At 36.6% G+C, this 16431-nt stretch overlaps 1 protein-coding gene across 14 annotated transcripts in view; it reads left to right on the forward strand.

Annotated features, from left to right (window-relative positions):
- ACACA (acetyl-CoA carboxylase alpha) overlaps positions 1 to 16431 on the forward strand; it is a 335341-nt gene that overhangs the window by 219340 nt on the left and 99570 nt on the right. For all 14 annotated transcript variants that reach the window (XM_024234623.3, XM_054536750.2, XM_054536755.2 and 11 more), the window contains 6 exons: positions 846 to 902; positions 1147 to 1191; positions 7899 to 7940; positions 9013 to 9228; positions 10043 to 10198; positions 12855 to 13058. In XM_024234623.3, coding sequence (XP_024090391.1) covers positions 846 to 902; positions 1147 to 1191; positions 7899 to 7940; positions 9013 to 9228; positions 10043 to 10198; positions 12855 to 13058 — 720 coding nt within the window. The remainder of the gene's footprint in view (positions 1 to 845; positions 903 to 1146; positions 1192 to 7898; positions 7941 to 9012; positions 9229 to 10042; positions 10199 to 12854; positions 13059 to 16431) is intronic.

Genomic DNA, 16431 nt, shown 5'->3' on the forward strand with positions numbered 1-16431 from the left:
AGCTGGGATTACAGGAATGTGCCACCACACTTAGCTCATTTTTTTCTATTTTTAGTAGAGACAGGGTTTTGCCATGTTGACCAGGCTGGTCTCAAGCTCCCGGCCTCAAGTGATCTGCCCATCTTGGCCCCACAAAGTGTTGGGATTACAGGCGTGAGCCACCACTCCCAGCCTTCTGTTGACTTCTAATATACTAGTCGCCTATGCCTAGTGGAGATATGAATAGTTCCTAAATTTAAAGGCCTATTAAATGTTGCTTTTAACAATTTTAAGAGAACCTTTTTAAAAAATGTCTTTGTGTAAGGTAAGGGGGAACTGTTGTATCAAAACTGAAAGGTTACAATTTGTTAGACTGAATTCTAGGGATGCTGTATCTGATGGTAGGTAACATCTACAATCTAAACAGTTTAGGACCTGTGTTTTATGTTTTATGGAAAGTCCTTCTTTTTCTCTCTACCTTATTTCATTTAGCATCTTTATCAATATTAATGTTTACATTTGAATACATGCCCAACTGTATGATTTCTATAAGCAGAAATTGTGTCATGGCCTACCTTTATGTAAATCAGTTCTGAGGTAATTTAGTTGACTTCATATCACCCTTTCTCCTCCACAAAGTTCTCTTTCAGTTTTGTCCAAATCAATATAAAATTTATTTCGTAAGACTTAGTCCTAGGATCCAGGTTGAAATTTGTTCACTTGCACATTTGAAGGTACTAAGCTAAGATAAAGATATCCAAAAAGGATGTTTAACTCCGCCAAAGCCTTACAAGGGCTGAATGGGATAAAATTTAGAATGAATGGAAATCTCGTCTATCTTCTGTTTTACATGTTTTTGCTCCTAGAAAGCTACCCTGGTTGACCATGGGATCCGGCGCCTTACTTTCCTGGTTGCACAAAAGGTACTGACGTGTGAATTGTACCTCTTTAATATTTCTTATGCTGCTGCTACAACTTAATAAAAAATGGGATTGTAATCTTATGCTTACTAGTAGAATTTATGCAGAGAAATAACCACTTTTCTGTAAGTTTCATTTTTAAAAAACATTAGTTTAACTCATCATCTTTTACTCAATTTCTTTTTGATTTTGTTACTAATTGCCAACTTCTGCTGTCTTTCCTTCCTTTCTCTCTTTTATTTGAAAGGATTTCAGAAAACAGGTCAACTATGAGGTGGATCAGAGATTTCATGTAAGTAAAATGAACAATAATGAAAGATTACTTACTGTTTTATTTGTCTGCCACTGATTATTTAACCAGAATATATGTTAGAAGGGCTGGACTGATATTTGATCCTTCTTCTTTTAGAAATTATGATAATAAATATTCAGTTCTCTGTAATCCCGGCATCTTGGGAGGCTGAGGCAGGAAAATTGCTTGAGCCCACAAGTTTGAGATGAGCCTGGGCAACATAATGAGACCCCGTCCTCTATTAATTAAAAAAATTTTTTTTAAATTCTTATATCAAGTGTTCCAGCTAAAGGTTTTTTTCTTTTTTTTTTTAAACCCTATAATGAATTCTCAATATATCTCTGAGAAACAGTTAAGAATGAACATGAGCATTTATCCACATGAATAAGGTAGAAACAAGCTAACTAGTAATTTCTTCTGTGCTTATAGTGAATCAATAATCAAGAACAGCCCGTTGCATTTTGTGGTCTTGGCTTCTTTATTGAGAAGTCTCAATTCTAAAGAACAATGATTTATTATTTAAAATGCCTTGACAGAGCCAAGTTGCTATTTTTTGTCTTATGTTAATTGTAGGAACAGGAAATAAGTAAAAATTAAACACTGTTGCTTATTCTCCCATTTAACTGAATTAACTGTTAATATTTATGAGATTAAAATTTTTATTGAAAAGAGAATTAAGTTAATAGCCTGGCATCCAAACTATGGTATACCCATATGATCATACCCAGTACAGTGACAGCAGTAAGGCCAGAAATCCAGTTTGGAATCAACATGTCGTTTTCAAAATGACTGATTATAATCAAAATATTTCATAAAAATTGATTCTAATGTAGCTAACTAAGATTCTAGAGGATGTTAAGAAGTCTTTTTTTTCTTTTTTTTTTTTTTTGAGAGGGTGTCTTGCTTAGTCGCCCAGGCTGGAGTGCAGTGGCGCAATCTCAGCTCACTGCAACCTCCGACTCCTGGGTTGCAGCGATTCTCTGGCCTCAGCCTCCCAAGTAGCTGGGTTTGCAGGCATGTGCCACCACACCCAGCTAAGTTTTGTATTTTTAGTAGAGACAGGGGTTCACCATGTTAGCCAGGCTGGTCTCGAACTCCTGACCTCAGGTGATCTGCCCGCCTCAGCCTCCCAAAGTGCTGAGATTACAGGTATGAGCCACTGTGCCTGGCCTGTTTGGTTTGGTTTGGTTTTAGCAATTAAGATAATTTGGTTGTTAAGCCTTGCTTGTTTGCAACAATGAAGATGGCATTTGAGATTCTGGAAAGGACTTTCTAAACTCAAGGACCTATGTGTGATTGCTTTTATTACCCTTTTGTTTATTAGGTTTTCAGGACTTGACATTTTGTTTTCCTTCATACAGTTCACCTTGTTGGTCTAGTCTATAGAGAAACAAGAGAGCTAAGATTTTCTGAAATGCTTTAGGAAATGTTGTGGACTACATGACTCCCCTGTGTTATTGATGTCAGGAAATCAAGCAGAGTGTAGATATATAACAATCAATAACTTTAGATAGGAAACAGAGTCAGTGGAGAAGTATGAGGAGCTTAAAAAGAACCCTAGGGCTTTAGGAAGAAAAATCAGGAGCTTAGAGAATAAAATTGATACTTTGGGATAGAATATGAAAGCCCGTGAATAAACACTGTGGCTGGTAGATGCTGATCAGAACTAAGGTAGACATGCCAGAGCCAGGCCCTGGATTTTAGAAGAGTATTGTGCTAGGTTCTTACATGTTACTGTGCTTTTTATCACCGACTTTAGAATAACAGCATATTCTAGGGAATAACACTAAATTTGTAAAATTGTTTTCCTTTTTGCTAATGGATTAGATGGAATCTTCACATCTATAGCACACTAACTGGTTTCTATAATAAATACACTGATCAACTAAAACTGTTAACTAAAATTTTTTAAAAACCAAAGTGATTAGTTCTCACTGACATTTTCTCATATATGTAACATAAAAAAACCCTTTCTTATATCTGAATCTATAGTGTATAGTTATAAATATGCCCTAGTATTAAGAGTATACTTAACAGCTTTAAAACATCTTTTTCTCTCTGCTCTCCTGATATTTCTGGATCTAGGTTTAATAGGGACATGTATAGGCAAAATCGGCTAGAAAATGAGGCCAGCAGGGGGTCTTCCGTGACAATCATTGTCTGATTCCTATTTATAGTGGCATCAAGTGGGAAATCACTTAAATTATCAAGTGACTTGATTTGTCATGAGTGTAGGAAAAGCTGCTTTAGAGCATAGAGAACATTAAGGTTTAAGTGAGGACTACATTTGCTCTGAAGAATTGAATGGCAGAGGAGTTGGGGTGTTTTTATGTTAGTCCCTTTAAAAATGATAAGTGATTTTGCAAGGTGCAAAGGCAACTATTAAACCGAACTCCATCCAGAATCTATTATACAATCCAGGATCTACATTAGCCAGGAAGCGTTGGCAGAAACTGTACAAATCTGGGGGTCACTGTCATGGTGCTGCTGTGAGTTCTTTTGCTGATGGTAGCTTGACATTCATGAAGGATGCTTAGCCTCTGTCATGTCATCTGATTGTGCTTGCCCCATAGTTAGTGTACTGTGAAAAAGAGGAAGCTTTCTGGGAGTGTCAGAGATGAATCCCTTGATCTCTGTGGTTTCTTGGTAATCCACTGTGATGTATGCAGCCTCCCCTGTCCTATGCTGTGAAATCCCTATATTATTGAATGGAAGAGAGAATTTGCACTTGAGGGAGCCGGGAGAGGAGGAAGGTTACCAAGTTTGATTCAAGCACATTGGTTAGTGGAATAAAGCAAGCTGTGCTGTTATATAGTTGTTGGTCTTTCAAATTGCCTCAGAACCAGAACAAGACAAATGAGGGCCAGAGGAGAAGTTGCTAGAGAGCTGTGTATATTGTTAGGTACTGATTTGGATGCCAGCGATTGCTATAAGCAATTACAGTACTTCGTAGTTTAACCACAGTTGTCCCAGATAGCTGCCCACAGGTATGTCTGTTGCCACCCTAGTCCCTTGACACTGCATGGAGATTATTTCTGTGACAGCATTCTTCACCAGTGTTAAGGAGGCTGGGAGTTGACTCTGTTTCCATAACCATCTAATTAAATCAAGTGCCCATAATGGAACTTGAATAACTGCCTAACATTGATATTTAAACAGAAACTTTGAGGAAAAACAAGTCTCTTTTTGTAAATATATTCTACTTGTTAAGAAAAAATAAAGTAGATCATGATGTTCATCTGAAAATAAAAAATAAAAGAAAAAAATGGACAAGATGTTAAAAAAAAGAAAAAAGATCAAAGCCTTGAATGGAAAAGAGGCTTCTTGAATTTCTGCAGCTATCTAAACTGCAGCTCCACAGTTTTCTGTTAGTTAAAACTTATTGACTCACTCTCTCTTAGTTTCACTCACATTTTAGGTCTGGAATTCCAAAAGATTCAGCAGGAAGTGCTGTCTAATTGGGATATAATATTATACTTTTTTTTTTTTTAAGCTTTCCATATTTCTTTCAGCAAAGTTTGGCTAAGGACATCGGAATACAAATTTTCAGGACTTCTTCTTATCCCCCATTAGGTCCTAAAACCATGATAAGATTCTAAATCAGACAGTTTTACATCTGTTAATAAAATGTAACCTTTTGTCCTTGTAAAATTTCATGAGATTTAAAAGAAAATCTACAAATCTCCTGAGAGAGAGTTGTTTTATGACTATTGTGTGATTCCCACTTTAAAATGAAATGTTTTGGATTATTTGGACCTTGAAGAAAGAGCTCACTATATGAGCAGTTATCAGAATTAGTAGTTCTTTTTTTCTTTTTTTTTTTTTTAAGATAGTTGTGTATGGTAGTGGACCAGCTATTAGTTTTCAGAAGGGTTGATTTGGGTTTTTGTTTTAATTACAGTCTATATAATTAGTTCTCAGTATGTTGAGGTAAAAGAGAATTGCACCAGCAAGCTCCCAATTTCTTCATCTCATTAGGTTTTTAACATGATTATTAGTATCATAATCAGCTATGATGTTTTTTGTTGCAGGTTTTCACATTCTCTGATTTGCAGGGCGTCTTGATTGGCTAATTTGGGCAAATTATTTTGATTGTCTTGATGATGGTTGGCTGATTAGAACACAGCAGGGGCATAATTTCTTCCTGCGAAATGTTGCATTCTTTTGTTTTTTGGTACCAGAACACTAAGAGGGTTTTTCTTTGTGTACATTCAATTATGATATTTGCCCATGACACTAGTAGAATACTTGGAAAGCAAATACATTGATGATGGAATAAGCATGAATGCTTTCAGTGGAAAAACTGGCAGTATGAGGATGAGATAGGATAAAAGAATTTACTAAAACTGTAGGATCAGACTTTTAGATTTCTTCTTTTCTGCGTTTTCTGTGATTCTGTGGTTTTTGAGTGCCAAAAGAGGTTACTTTTTGTAAGAGTCTTCAGACTTCCATGTCACTGAAGAATTGCTTAGTAGTTCCACTTTTCCATTGCACAGAGGTTCTTGCCGTCTCTTGTTCTGAATGTTTAATACTTAAATTGAGGATTTTACCGGGGAGTTACAAATTTACTCCGAAGTTAAAAAAAAAAAAAAGTTGTTTATATGATCTCATGACACCTTTTCTTAGCTAACCTTAATGAAAGTGGTTTTTCTAATTGGTAGTCATTGCCCATCTCTGCTAAGAATTAGTTTCTTCATTATTTGTATTAAAGGCATTTCCATTCAAACTGCTTTATATGCCTTTCAGTTACTACAAATTTTCTTAATTGGTTTAGTGGAAAAGAAAGCATTTTTTATTACTGTTGTTTTGTTTTTGAAAGGAAATGGTTTTGATCCTATAAATGTACATAATTAAATAAATGGCATCCTAAACAAACATTTTAATTAATTAACTAATAATAGTTAAGGCAGAATAGAAAAGTGTGTGCTTAAAATATCATATTATCACTTTCCTTGACTTTTCTTTCAGAGAGTTCCATGGAAAGATGTTGTCATTTTTCCTTTTTTGACATGTGTTACTTTTTAGGTAATGCTCTGAAAGCTGTACCTCACTAGAATAAAACCAAAACTAGGTTATATAAAACCATGAGCATGATATTTACTGACACCTCAGCTGAATGCATCTTACTTAGCCTTGAAGTCATTCCCATGTGCTTCACTCTCATGGCAGGGAGGGGGGTCAGAGAATTATTTAGAACAAAACTTCATTGGGAGAAGTTCAGTCCTGTGTAAAATCCACTTTAAAAAGGCTTTTAAAAAGGGATTTCCCTGAGGTTGGTAAATGAGCTCCTAGGAACCTTTTAAATGCAGTCTTACAGTTAAAATACCAGGGAAAAGATAAAAAGATTTATTAACTGTGCAAGCTTTAGTTAAGGTGAGAGTGAGGTGTAACATTTATGGAACGTATTCAAGAAATTTTCAGGAAATTCAAGAACCACAGGTTTACAGCATGAGTTTTGCTTTGTTTGCTTTCTGCTTTTTAAATTTAAAGTCTTAATTTCTGTGTTTTTGTCTCATCAAAGAGAAATCCTCTAAATGAGGAATTTAGATTATAATAAAAAGAGAAAGGTAATACTCTGCCCTTGAGAGATCAGAGGGCATGGGCTCTGGCACTAGAGAGACCCAAGTTTATCTTCCAGCTCTGTGATTCTGAGCATATACTTGAGCCAAGGCTTCTGTAAGATGAGGGTCACAATATCTACCCCTAGAGGTTGTTAAGAGCATCAGATAGGACAACACATGAGAGTACCTGCCACCAGAAGATTTTCACTCCATGTTTCCTTCACAGTTCCTAAAGCTCATTGAGGATATATAGGCAGCTAGTCCCGGTCTCTCTGCCTTGTACTGATAAGTGTTTGGTTATATTGCACTCATAATGAAGAAGATGCCTAATGAAACCTCCTATAGAGGCAAATAGTAATGATTCGATTCCAGCACTGCCGGTAGAGCTTCCCATCTGAGAAACAGGGGTATTTGGCATTAGTAAGTTAAATTTCAGAAACTAATGAACTCTGCTAATTGAATTCATCTTTGTTAATTAATAAGGTTCTAGTAAATTGCTTTTTTTTTTTTTTTTTTTTTTTGTATAATGCCCTACAAAAAAGCAGGAAGACCTAATGATTACAAGTTCACTAGTTCTAACCTCATTCTTTCCTGTACATATAGTGGTAGTGACCAAGGTAGCATCTTAAATTTTTCTTCATCTTCAAATGTTATCATTTAAACCCTTGACATTATTGACTTGAGAATGAATGTGAAAATCATGGACTGAGCACTCTATACTGTCTGAGTAGTTTACATTTTAAGAGTTTCTTAAAGAGAAACTTGGGAAATCAGTCCAGTAACTACTATTGCAGTGACTGCTGCGCAAGGGTATATTGGTTTTATTTGCTGGGTTGTGCCAAGAGCAATACCTAGCAAAAAATTTTTTTTCACTTGGGAGATTTAAAAAATTCATACATTTTTTTTCCCCTGGGAGAGGGTAGATACTAAAATTAGGTTTATAATGTGGTGATTCTCAAATTTGGAAATGGGGTCAAAGTGATGGTTATGCAGAGGATCTTTCATATTTCCTGGACTAAGCTTAGGTAAGAAGCACGTTTTTCTAGAAAACTGTCTTCTAAATGCTTAACTGTTTCTATACTGTTTGTTCCCAAAGAGCCATGTCTATGAACTACTGACACATTTTTCCCCCCTTCTTTAATACAGAGAGAATTCCCTAAATTTTTTACATTCCGAGCAAGGGATAAGGTAAGGATTGATTTCTTTCCTATTTAAAAAAAAAATTACTTTTTCTTAAAAGCCCAAGAGCGGCTTATCTTTGCCATATGTTCTTCTTGCCATTGTTTTTTCTCTTATTGAACTTGTGCTTTCTGTTGCCTTACATGTGTCTTAGAACTAAAGCCGATTCCTTTCTGAAAGAGTTTGGTTTGGGAAACAACCAAATGTATTGAGCTACTCAACGAAGGTGATACCTTTCCAAATGATCCTTGTCCTGTAGAATGATCCTAATGATGTGATGTTAAAGGACCATTCTTGTTATCTACAAATAGTTCACTGATACTCAACTCTACTTTATGTGAATTTGTTTTTCAATTTTAAAATACAAAACTTCAGACCATGTTGCTTTCTTCCTGTTACCGGCTTATATTTTTGACTCTCTCTCTCTATTCACTCAATTGACATGACATGTATTCCAGAAAAATACTTTAGTTTCACTGAAACATACAGTACATATACAGTAAATACAGTAAAGTTATATACTAATACAACTTTTAAAAAACATATATAAGTAATTATATATCTATGGCTGTAGTGTTCCAAAGCCAAATATCTCTTTAATTAAAAAATTGTATGATGTTTGTTTGTTGAGTATTTATTATGTCCTTTGTACTTATCATAAGTGAGAAAATTTTTAGATTAGTTGGGTAAGCTGAAAACATTGGCATGTGAAGTAGATATTAATGTGAAGCAGTCTGTAATTAATATAAAAATGAATTATATAAAGACATTAAGTGTTGTAGGAGTTCTAAGGAAATTGAGGATTTTTTGTTTGTTTTTAATGTATATCATCACCACTTGTAAAATCATAAATGATGAAAGTTTAGGAATATCATCCTATAAAGTACCTATGTAATAGGTACTTTAGTGCCTAATCTTATATAAGCTATAACATTAGCCTTGAACGTAGCTCATTTTTGTTGCTCATTAGCACATCATAGCTTATGTTTCTATTTTCAGGCATCTCTTTTACATTCACATTCATAGTATAGTTTTGTAACTGCCTCTTGTGAGCTGTTTTTTCTCTGATTCTTGTACTCAGTTTGAGGAGGATCGTATCTATCGTCATCTGGAGCCTGCTCTGGCTTTCCAGTTAGAGCTGAACCGGATGAGAAATTTTGACCTCACTGCCATTCCATGTGCTAATCACAAGATGCACCTGTATCTCGGGGCAGCCAAGGTGGAAGTGGGCACGGAAGTGACAGACTACAGGTTCTTTGTTCGTGCAATCATCAGGCATTCTGATCTGGTCACCAAGGTGGGTGCTGTACTTTAATGGGATGTTATCCCTGAGGGAAGGGACAGAATAATAGATATGATTCAAAATTAGGTTTTATTCTTCTGCTGAGAGAGAGCATAAAAAAAAGATCAGGTTTTTATTTTTTGAATCAAGGTTCTTGTTCTATTTCAATGTTTACAAAAGTAAATATTTCATATAATAAAGGCTTTTTTTTTTTTTACAAAGCAGAAAGTGCATCTGAAAAAAATAAAAAATGAAGGCTCTTTTTCCACTTTAATTTGATTTTTCTTGGTAGCAGAAGCATAATAGCACTCAAGAAAAGAAAAAGCATACAAACAGAAAAATCACAGGAAGAATTGGGTGATGATAGAGCATAAGGAGATAAGTTAGGAAAGAGGTGATCCCATTGTACACCTGTCTAGAGGTATGGGTAGTGTCTGTATATAGCAAGGCACTTCCTGATGTGTTCATTATTATTATATCCCATAGCTGTACCCTTTCTTCAGCTTTTCCTTTCTAAATAGCTCTGTTTGTCATATGTGAAATATCATCCTATTGAACTTACAGCTATGGGGATGCCCAGTATTTCTACCTCTTGGAAGAGAATGATACACTAAGAGTAAGGAGGAAGGGCTGACATGGACTCTTTATCTGGCCCTTTCCTGCCCCCACTCCCTGTGGTTACTAGACTGACTCTAGGGAGAAAGATAAACAATCTCTTCACCAAGTGCCTTATGATTCATGACATACTGCCGCTTAAGTGATTATAATAGCCATTTCTTTATTGCCTCTTTTAAACTACATTAATATTGATTATTTTATTCCTGTATAGGAAGCTTCTTTTGAATATCTGCAAAATGAAGGGGAGCGGCTACTCCTGGAAGCCATGGATGAGTTGGAAGTTGCTTTTAACAATACAAATGTCCGCACTGACTGTAACCACATCTTCCTCAACTTTGTGCCCACGGTTATCATGGACCCATCAAAGGTACATTTCTCCTTAGCTTCTCTCCCAGCACTAGCAAGCATAAGCACAGAAGTTCATTCATATTTATCTCACTTGGACTTGGAAACAGGTACTCCTTGTTCAGGCTGTTGAGCCCTTAATCTATAAAGTTTATAGAATGTTTATAAGATTGAGTTTCTGGGACAGTGTCAAAAATTTGACATAGCCATTGAGAAAACAGTTCTCAAAACTGAAGATTTTGGTGTTAGCTTGCTAGTCACTTATAAGCAGTACAAAAATGTGAAAACATTTTCTTTTGTTGGTACCTGTTTTATGATATTTGCCATAATAGTGGTCCTGTTTTGTATTATTCCCTACTATTTCTCATCTGGAATTATTAATTTTACTGTTACTAAGCATTTTGGCTAAATTACTGCTTCTGTGCACTAAATTTTAATTACCTGGTGGCCTTAGTGAGATAATGCACCTTCTCAAAGTGTCTAACCTATCTCTCTTTAGTGTTTTTCCACAGGGAGAGAATTTGGCTGATAAGGAATTTCACATGTATTATGTATATTTTCTTCCCTGAGGGTCTATTCTGAAATGCATTCTATATAATTTAAGGAAGAAAAACAAGGTGATTTTGTACTTGACCTTTTATCCCCGGTGTAATAAAGACAGGCTGCTCTCTGTTTCTGCTCCCTTTAACGCTTTCTTTCTTTCTTTCTTTTTCTTTTCTTTTTTTTTTTTTTTGAGACAGAGTCTTGCTCTGTTGCCCAGGCTGGAGCAATGGCACCATCTCAGCTCACTGCAACCTCCACCTCCCAGGTTCAAGAGACTATCATGCTTCAGCCTCCCCAAGTAGCAGGGACTCTAGGCATGTGCTACCACACCCGGCTAATTTTTGTATTTTTAGTAGAAACGGGGTTTCACCATGTTAGTCAGGCTGGTCTCCAACTCCTGACCTCAAGTGATCTGCCTGCCTCAGCCTCCCAAAGTGCTGAGATTACAGGTGTGAGCCACGGTGCCTGGCCCCTTCTAACTCTTTCTATCATGATACTGTGGAATTTGGATAGGAGAACCATATCTCCCTTTTTCAAGATCAGTTGTAGGCATGAATTTTTGCTGTTGCTGCTGCTGCTTTTTTTTTTTTTCTTTTTCTTTTTTTCTTACAGAGACAGGGTCTTGCTATGTTGCCCAGGCTAGTCTTGAACTCCTGGCCTCAAGTGATCCTCCTGCCTCAGACTCCCAAAGTGCTGGGATTACAGGCATGAGTCATCATGCCTGGTAGACTTTTGCTTCTTGAACTTAGTATCTGAGATCTGAGAAGTAGTTTTCTACCTTTTTCCCTTCAAAATTCCAAGCTAATGATGGGTTGCTTTAGTCTGTAAGGAACGCCAAGGACAGGGCTACTCATTTGACTCAAATCTCATCATCTAGTTTAAGCAAAACTTCTCCTAAGCATTCTGGGACTAATAAGCTGGGAGACTTAAAACATGGCATGGACACTGTACAGCTGTATTTTTTTTAGATTTGGGTTACCTTTTCTCTGAGTTTTTCAGATCAGCCTCTGCTTTCATTCTAACCATCCATATACACTGGCTCTGCTTTTCTAATGATAGATAGCTGCCAATTTTCTGTTCATAAAGATTGTTGGCTTTTGTTTCCTCAAGAAAAGAATGGGTAAATATCTCTTGGTTAACAAGCAAGTATGATAATAGAGAGGTTAACTCCCTGAAATTCATTCTAACTTAAAATTCTGTGGTGCAGAAACAAACTGCGAGGGTGGCACATGCTACTAAAGAACCACAAGAGAAAGGGAATGTAAGATATTCTTGAGATTTTCTAAGAAGTTGAGGAAGCATTTTAGAAAGATACTTCATTTAAGGAAACATTAATTTCGAATAGCATGTTCTAGCTGCATTATGTTCTGTGCAGCCATGTTGGGGAAAAAAATTTTTGCTTTAGCATGTAAATAACAAGAAATCATGTCTAAGGCCATTTAGTTAAAATAACTGTCCTACCCTTAAAAACTAAGAGCATTAAGCTGCCTTGGTATAAACTTAGAAAAATGTGGGAACATCTGCCCCATCTTCTTGAATCCTAGATGGACTTAGCAGTGGCCAAGCTTCAGAGCTCTGTTTAGAGAGAATGTTCTAGCACCACCTACAAATTGCCTTTCTTTAATTTGTGCAATTTACCAAGAGACATATATTATAAAGTTTAATAAAATTGTATGAAAAAAAGCTCATGGTGGTAATTGCTATGTTGATTTAAAGTCCTGTAAGTGCAATGAAACATAGTTACCATGCATATAAATGCTACTTAATAGCTATTTAACTAGAGATTTTATTCTTATTTGGGGCTTCCTCTTAAATCCCATGGCTTGTAATTTTAGATATTGCAGATCTTTGATATAGAATATGAATATAATTGGGAAAGGGGAAGGAGTTACAGAGATTTGGGTGTTATTATCCAGAGAAAACCACTCAAATGCCAGGCCAGCATGAAATTGTCCCTGACTTGTTCCAAGAAAGAATAGTTTGGGGAGAAACTATCTGACTACTTTTTGTAAGGTGTGCATCTCCACAAACTAACCTCTTTTTTTTAGCCTTTCTTTCTCAAATATGAGCAGACCTGAAACAGGTCTTAGTTACAAGATATTTAAGTTTTGTGCTTGGTGATGTGTCTGTGTCAGATTGAGGAATCTGTGCGGAGCATGGTAATGCGGTATGGAAGTCGCCTTTGGAAATTGCGCGTCCTCCAGGCAGAACTGAAAATCAACATTCGCCTGACGCCAACTGGAAAAGCAATTCCCATCCGCCTCTTCCTGACAAACGAGTCTGGCTATTACTTGGATATCAGCCTATACAAGGAAGTGACTGACTCCAGGACAGCACAGGTACAATACTCAAACAGGCTCCTCAGAGTTTTGATTTGGTCCTACAGATAAGACACTCGTCCTTGTTATAGAAGACTCAAACTGACAAATCCCATTGGTTCACCTGGTGGGGTTATCCTCTATAAGATTAAATGATTGTATGAATTTGAAAAACTTCATCTGCCTTATAAGATTTGCCTATGTTCTCTATCATGGATGTTATAAAACCCTTAACCATTTGTCATGTATTGGTACGCACTAACAGATGCCAAGTGAACCTGACTCCAGAGGTTATTCTGCAATTTAGGCTCTTTTTTTAGAGGGCTCATGGGTTATTTCAGCAATCTAATCTCTGGTCTGATGCGTCCTTTCCGTTTTCACCATAATTAAACTACTCATTGGCAAGTGAGGAAAAGAGAATTGTTGGATTTATGTTGCCAACTTCTATGTTAAAGAAGGAAAATTTCAACATAAGTTTAGTGGCATGAGCACTACCATCATCAGTATCTATCATATTTATCTATTGTGTTCTGTTTCTGTTTTTATCATATTTATTGTGTTATCTATTATGTTGTTCCCTTTACTTCAAAGATTTCAGGGTGTCATATATTATACAAGAGCAAAGTGGCAAATTTAAACCCATTTTCAGGTAGGAAAATTGAGAATGTAAAAATAGAAAGTGAGTCAGTACACTAATTCTGTGAAACAGAGAATTCCCTTTTAATCTTTTTTACTACGTTGGTTTCTAAATATTTGGGCTCTTTACTATGATACTGAAATTAGGTTGGTTCACCATTGTTCACATTTTTGAAGAACTAGGATATTTTATGGCTTTGGCCTGAATTCAAGAATTGCATTTCTTCTGATTAAAGGATGAACGTGCTCCAGTATAAACAAGGGTTTCAGTCTATTCTGTGCTTTGGGTGCCAGGGAGAGATTATGTGTCTCTTGTTTTTATCTATATCCTTTTAAATCCAGGAATAGAGTCAGGAAAATATATTTTTCAATCTTTTGAAGATGAATTTTTAAAAATCTCAGTTTGGACAGTTGTCAGAATGACCTTTCATTTTGTGCTTTGATTCCCAGTGAGGTGACTAGAGAAATCTATCCTATGAGAAGTGAGCAGTTAAAAACAGAGAGAGAGGGCCCAAGAGCGTGAGTGGTGACCAAAAGAAAGAGTATTCAATACTTTTTGCTGTATTTGATGTTTTTTTAGTGCAACTTTAAAGACATTTTCAGTCAAAGCTTTCAATGGGTAGGGATGTTTTTAATTAATTTCTACAATAGCTTCAAGGCAGGTCTATTCTTGTGAAAAGTAAGATGGCCACTTGAGATTTTAATGTTTTTGATAAATATGTTTGTTCTTCATAACTACTTTCTTTCTTTCTTTTTTTCCTTTCCTTTATTAGGAAACTCTGAGATATCCCTCATGCTAGCTAATGGTGACACAGGAGTGTGAAAGGCACAGATGCCTTCAATCAGGGTTTAGTATTACACATGGTACAAAATAAGCACACAATAAGCATCTGAAAGAATGAACAAACCACCTTCAGCCTGAAGGAGAACCTTTTTTACCTAGGGTCCTGCATATCTTAAAAGCCCTGAAGGAAGAGGTCTTCTACAGACTCTTCACTTGAGAGAGTTCAAGAGCTACTGCCACATGGGAACTAACTTTTGAGCCTGTGGCTAGAGGTGGGAACTGACAAAAGGAGCAGCCTCCAACCCAGTTCTGGTGCTCCTAATGCCTACATGGTGCTTATTGTCAAACTGTTTTTCCCTTTCTTTAATGAATCATTGTATGAAGTTAATACAGAACCATGTCTGTTATTCATTCATTTGTTTTTTAATTTAATATTGATTGACTACTTATAGTATGTCAGGCACTATGCATATAAAGACAAAAAGCAAACTGTACTCAAGAAATTTACATCACAATGGAAGAAAACAAATGATTTGTTTCTTTGTGGCAAATATGTGCTATTATAAATAAATGCGGGGTTCTAAGGGAGCAGACTACGGGTCAGAAATTATTTTCTAAAATCTTTTTGATGGCTTCTGGTGAAAGGTGTTTGATATATAAAATGTGTACATATTTTCATGAACTTCTAAAACATATACTTTACAGTTTTTAGTTACTGCGTTCATTATAGTAGAAAATGGAACTAACATAGATAGTTGAGTATTCAGGAACTCCTATTACTATCAGCCTCTTGCCCTAGCACATCATTTATTCATTCTGCCAATAAGGAACAAGGTTGATTGGCTTGAGTTTTATTTTGTTTCATTTTCCTTGTACAGTCTTTGTAGTATAGGCTGTAATGAACACTGATGTCAGGCAGTCATAATGGGGAGAAGAGATTTGGGTAATCCATTGCATATGTGAATTGATTTCCAATGTGCAGTGTAAGAGAAAAATAACATTTTAGGCTGGGTGCAGTGACTCACGCCTGTAATCCCAGCACTTTGGGAGGCCAAGGCAGATGGATCACCTGAGGTCAGGAGTTCGAGACCAGCCTGACCAACAAGGTGAAAGCCTGTCTCTACTAAAAATACAAAAATTAGCCGGGATTGGTGGCAGGGGCCTGTAGTCCCAGCTACTCAGGAGGCTGAGACAGGAGAATTGCTTGAACCCCAGAGGCGGAGGTTGTAGTGAGCTGAGATCGTGCCACTGTGCTCTAACCTGGGCAATGGAGCAAGAATCCGTCTCAAAAAAAAGAAAAATAACATTTTAAAATCATCTTAGGGCCGAGCATGGTGGCTCATACCTGTAATCCCAGCACTTTGGGAGACCAAGGTGGGAGGATCACATGAGCCCAGGAGTTTGACACTAGCCAGCTCAACAAGGCAAGACCCTGTCTCTACCAAAAAAAAAAAAAAAGCCAGGCATGGTGTCATGCACCTGTAGTACCAACTACTCAGGAGGCTGAGGCAGAAGGATCACTTGGGCCCAGGAGTTTGAGGCTGTAATGAGCTATGATTGTAACACCACACTCCAGCCTGGGCGAGAGAGTGAGACACTGCCTCTAAAAATAATAACACCTTTATTGAAGTGCAATTTACATATAATAAAATGGACTCATTTTGTGTGTGCAGCTCAATTCATTCTGTCAAATGTATACACCATGTAAGTACTATCACAGTCATGGTAGATACATCACTGCAGAAAGTTCTCTTATTCGCCTTTGCAGTCAAAGATAGAAGCACCAACCCCGGCCTTAGGCAACCACTGATCTGCTTTCTGTTACTATAGATTAGTTTTGCCTGTCTTAGAATTTAAATCAAACAGTGTGTACTATTTTGTGTCTAGCTTATTTTACTCAGCATAATGTTTTTGAGGTTCAGCCATGTTGCATAGATTATGTGTATGTTCCTTTTCATTTTTGGATAGTATTCC

Source organism: Pongo abelii, chromosome 19, assembly GCF_028885655.2.
Source record: "Pongo abelii isolate AG06213 chromosome 19, NHGRI_mPonAbe1-v2.0_pri, whole genome shotgun sequence".
Taxonomy (NCBI): Eukaryota; Metazoa; Chordata; class Mammalia; order Primates; family Hominidae; genus Pongo; species Pongo abelii.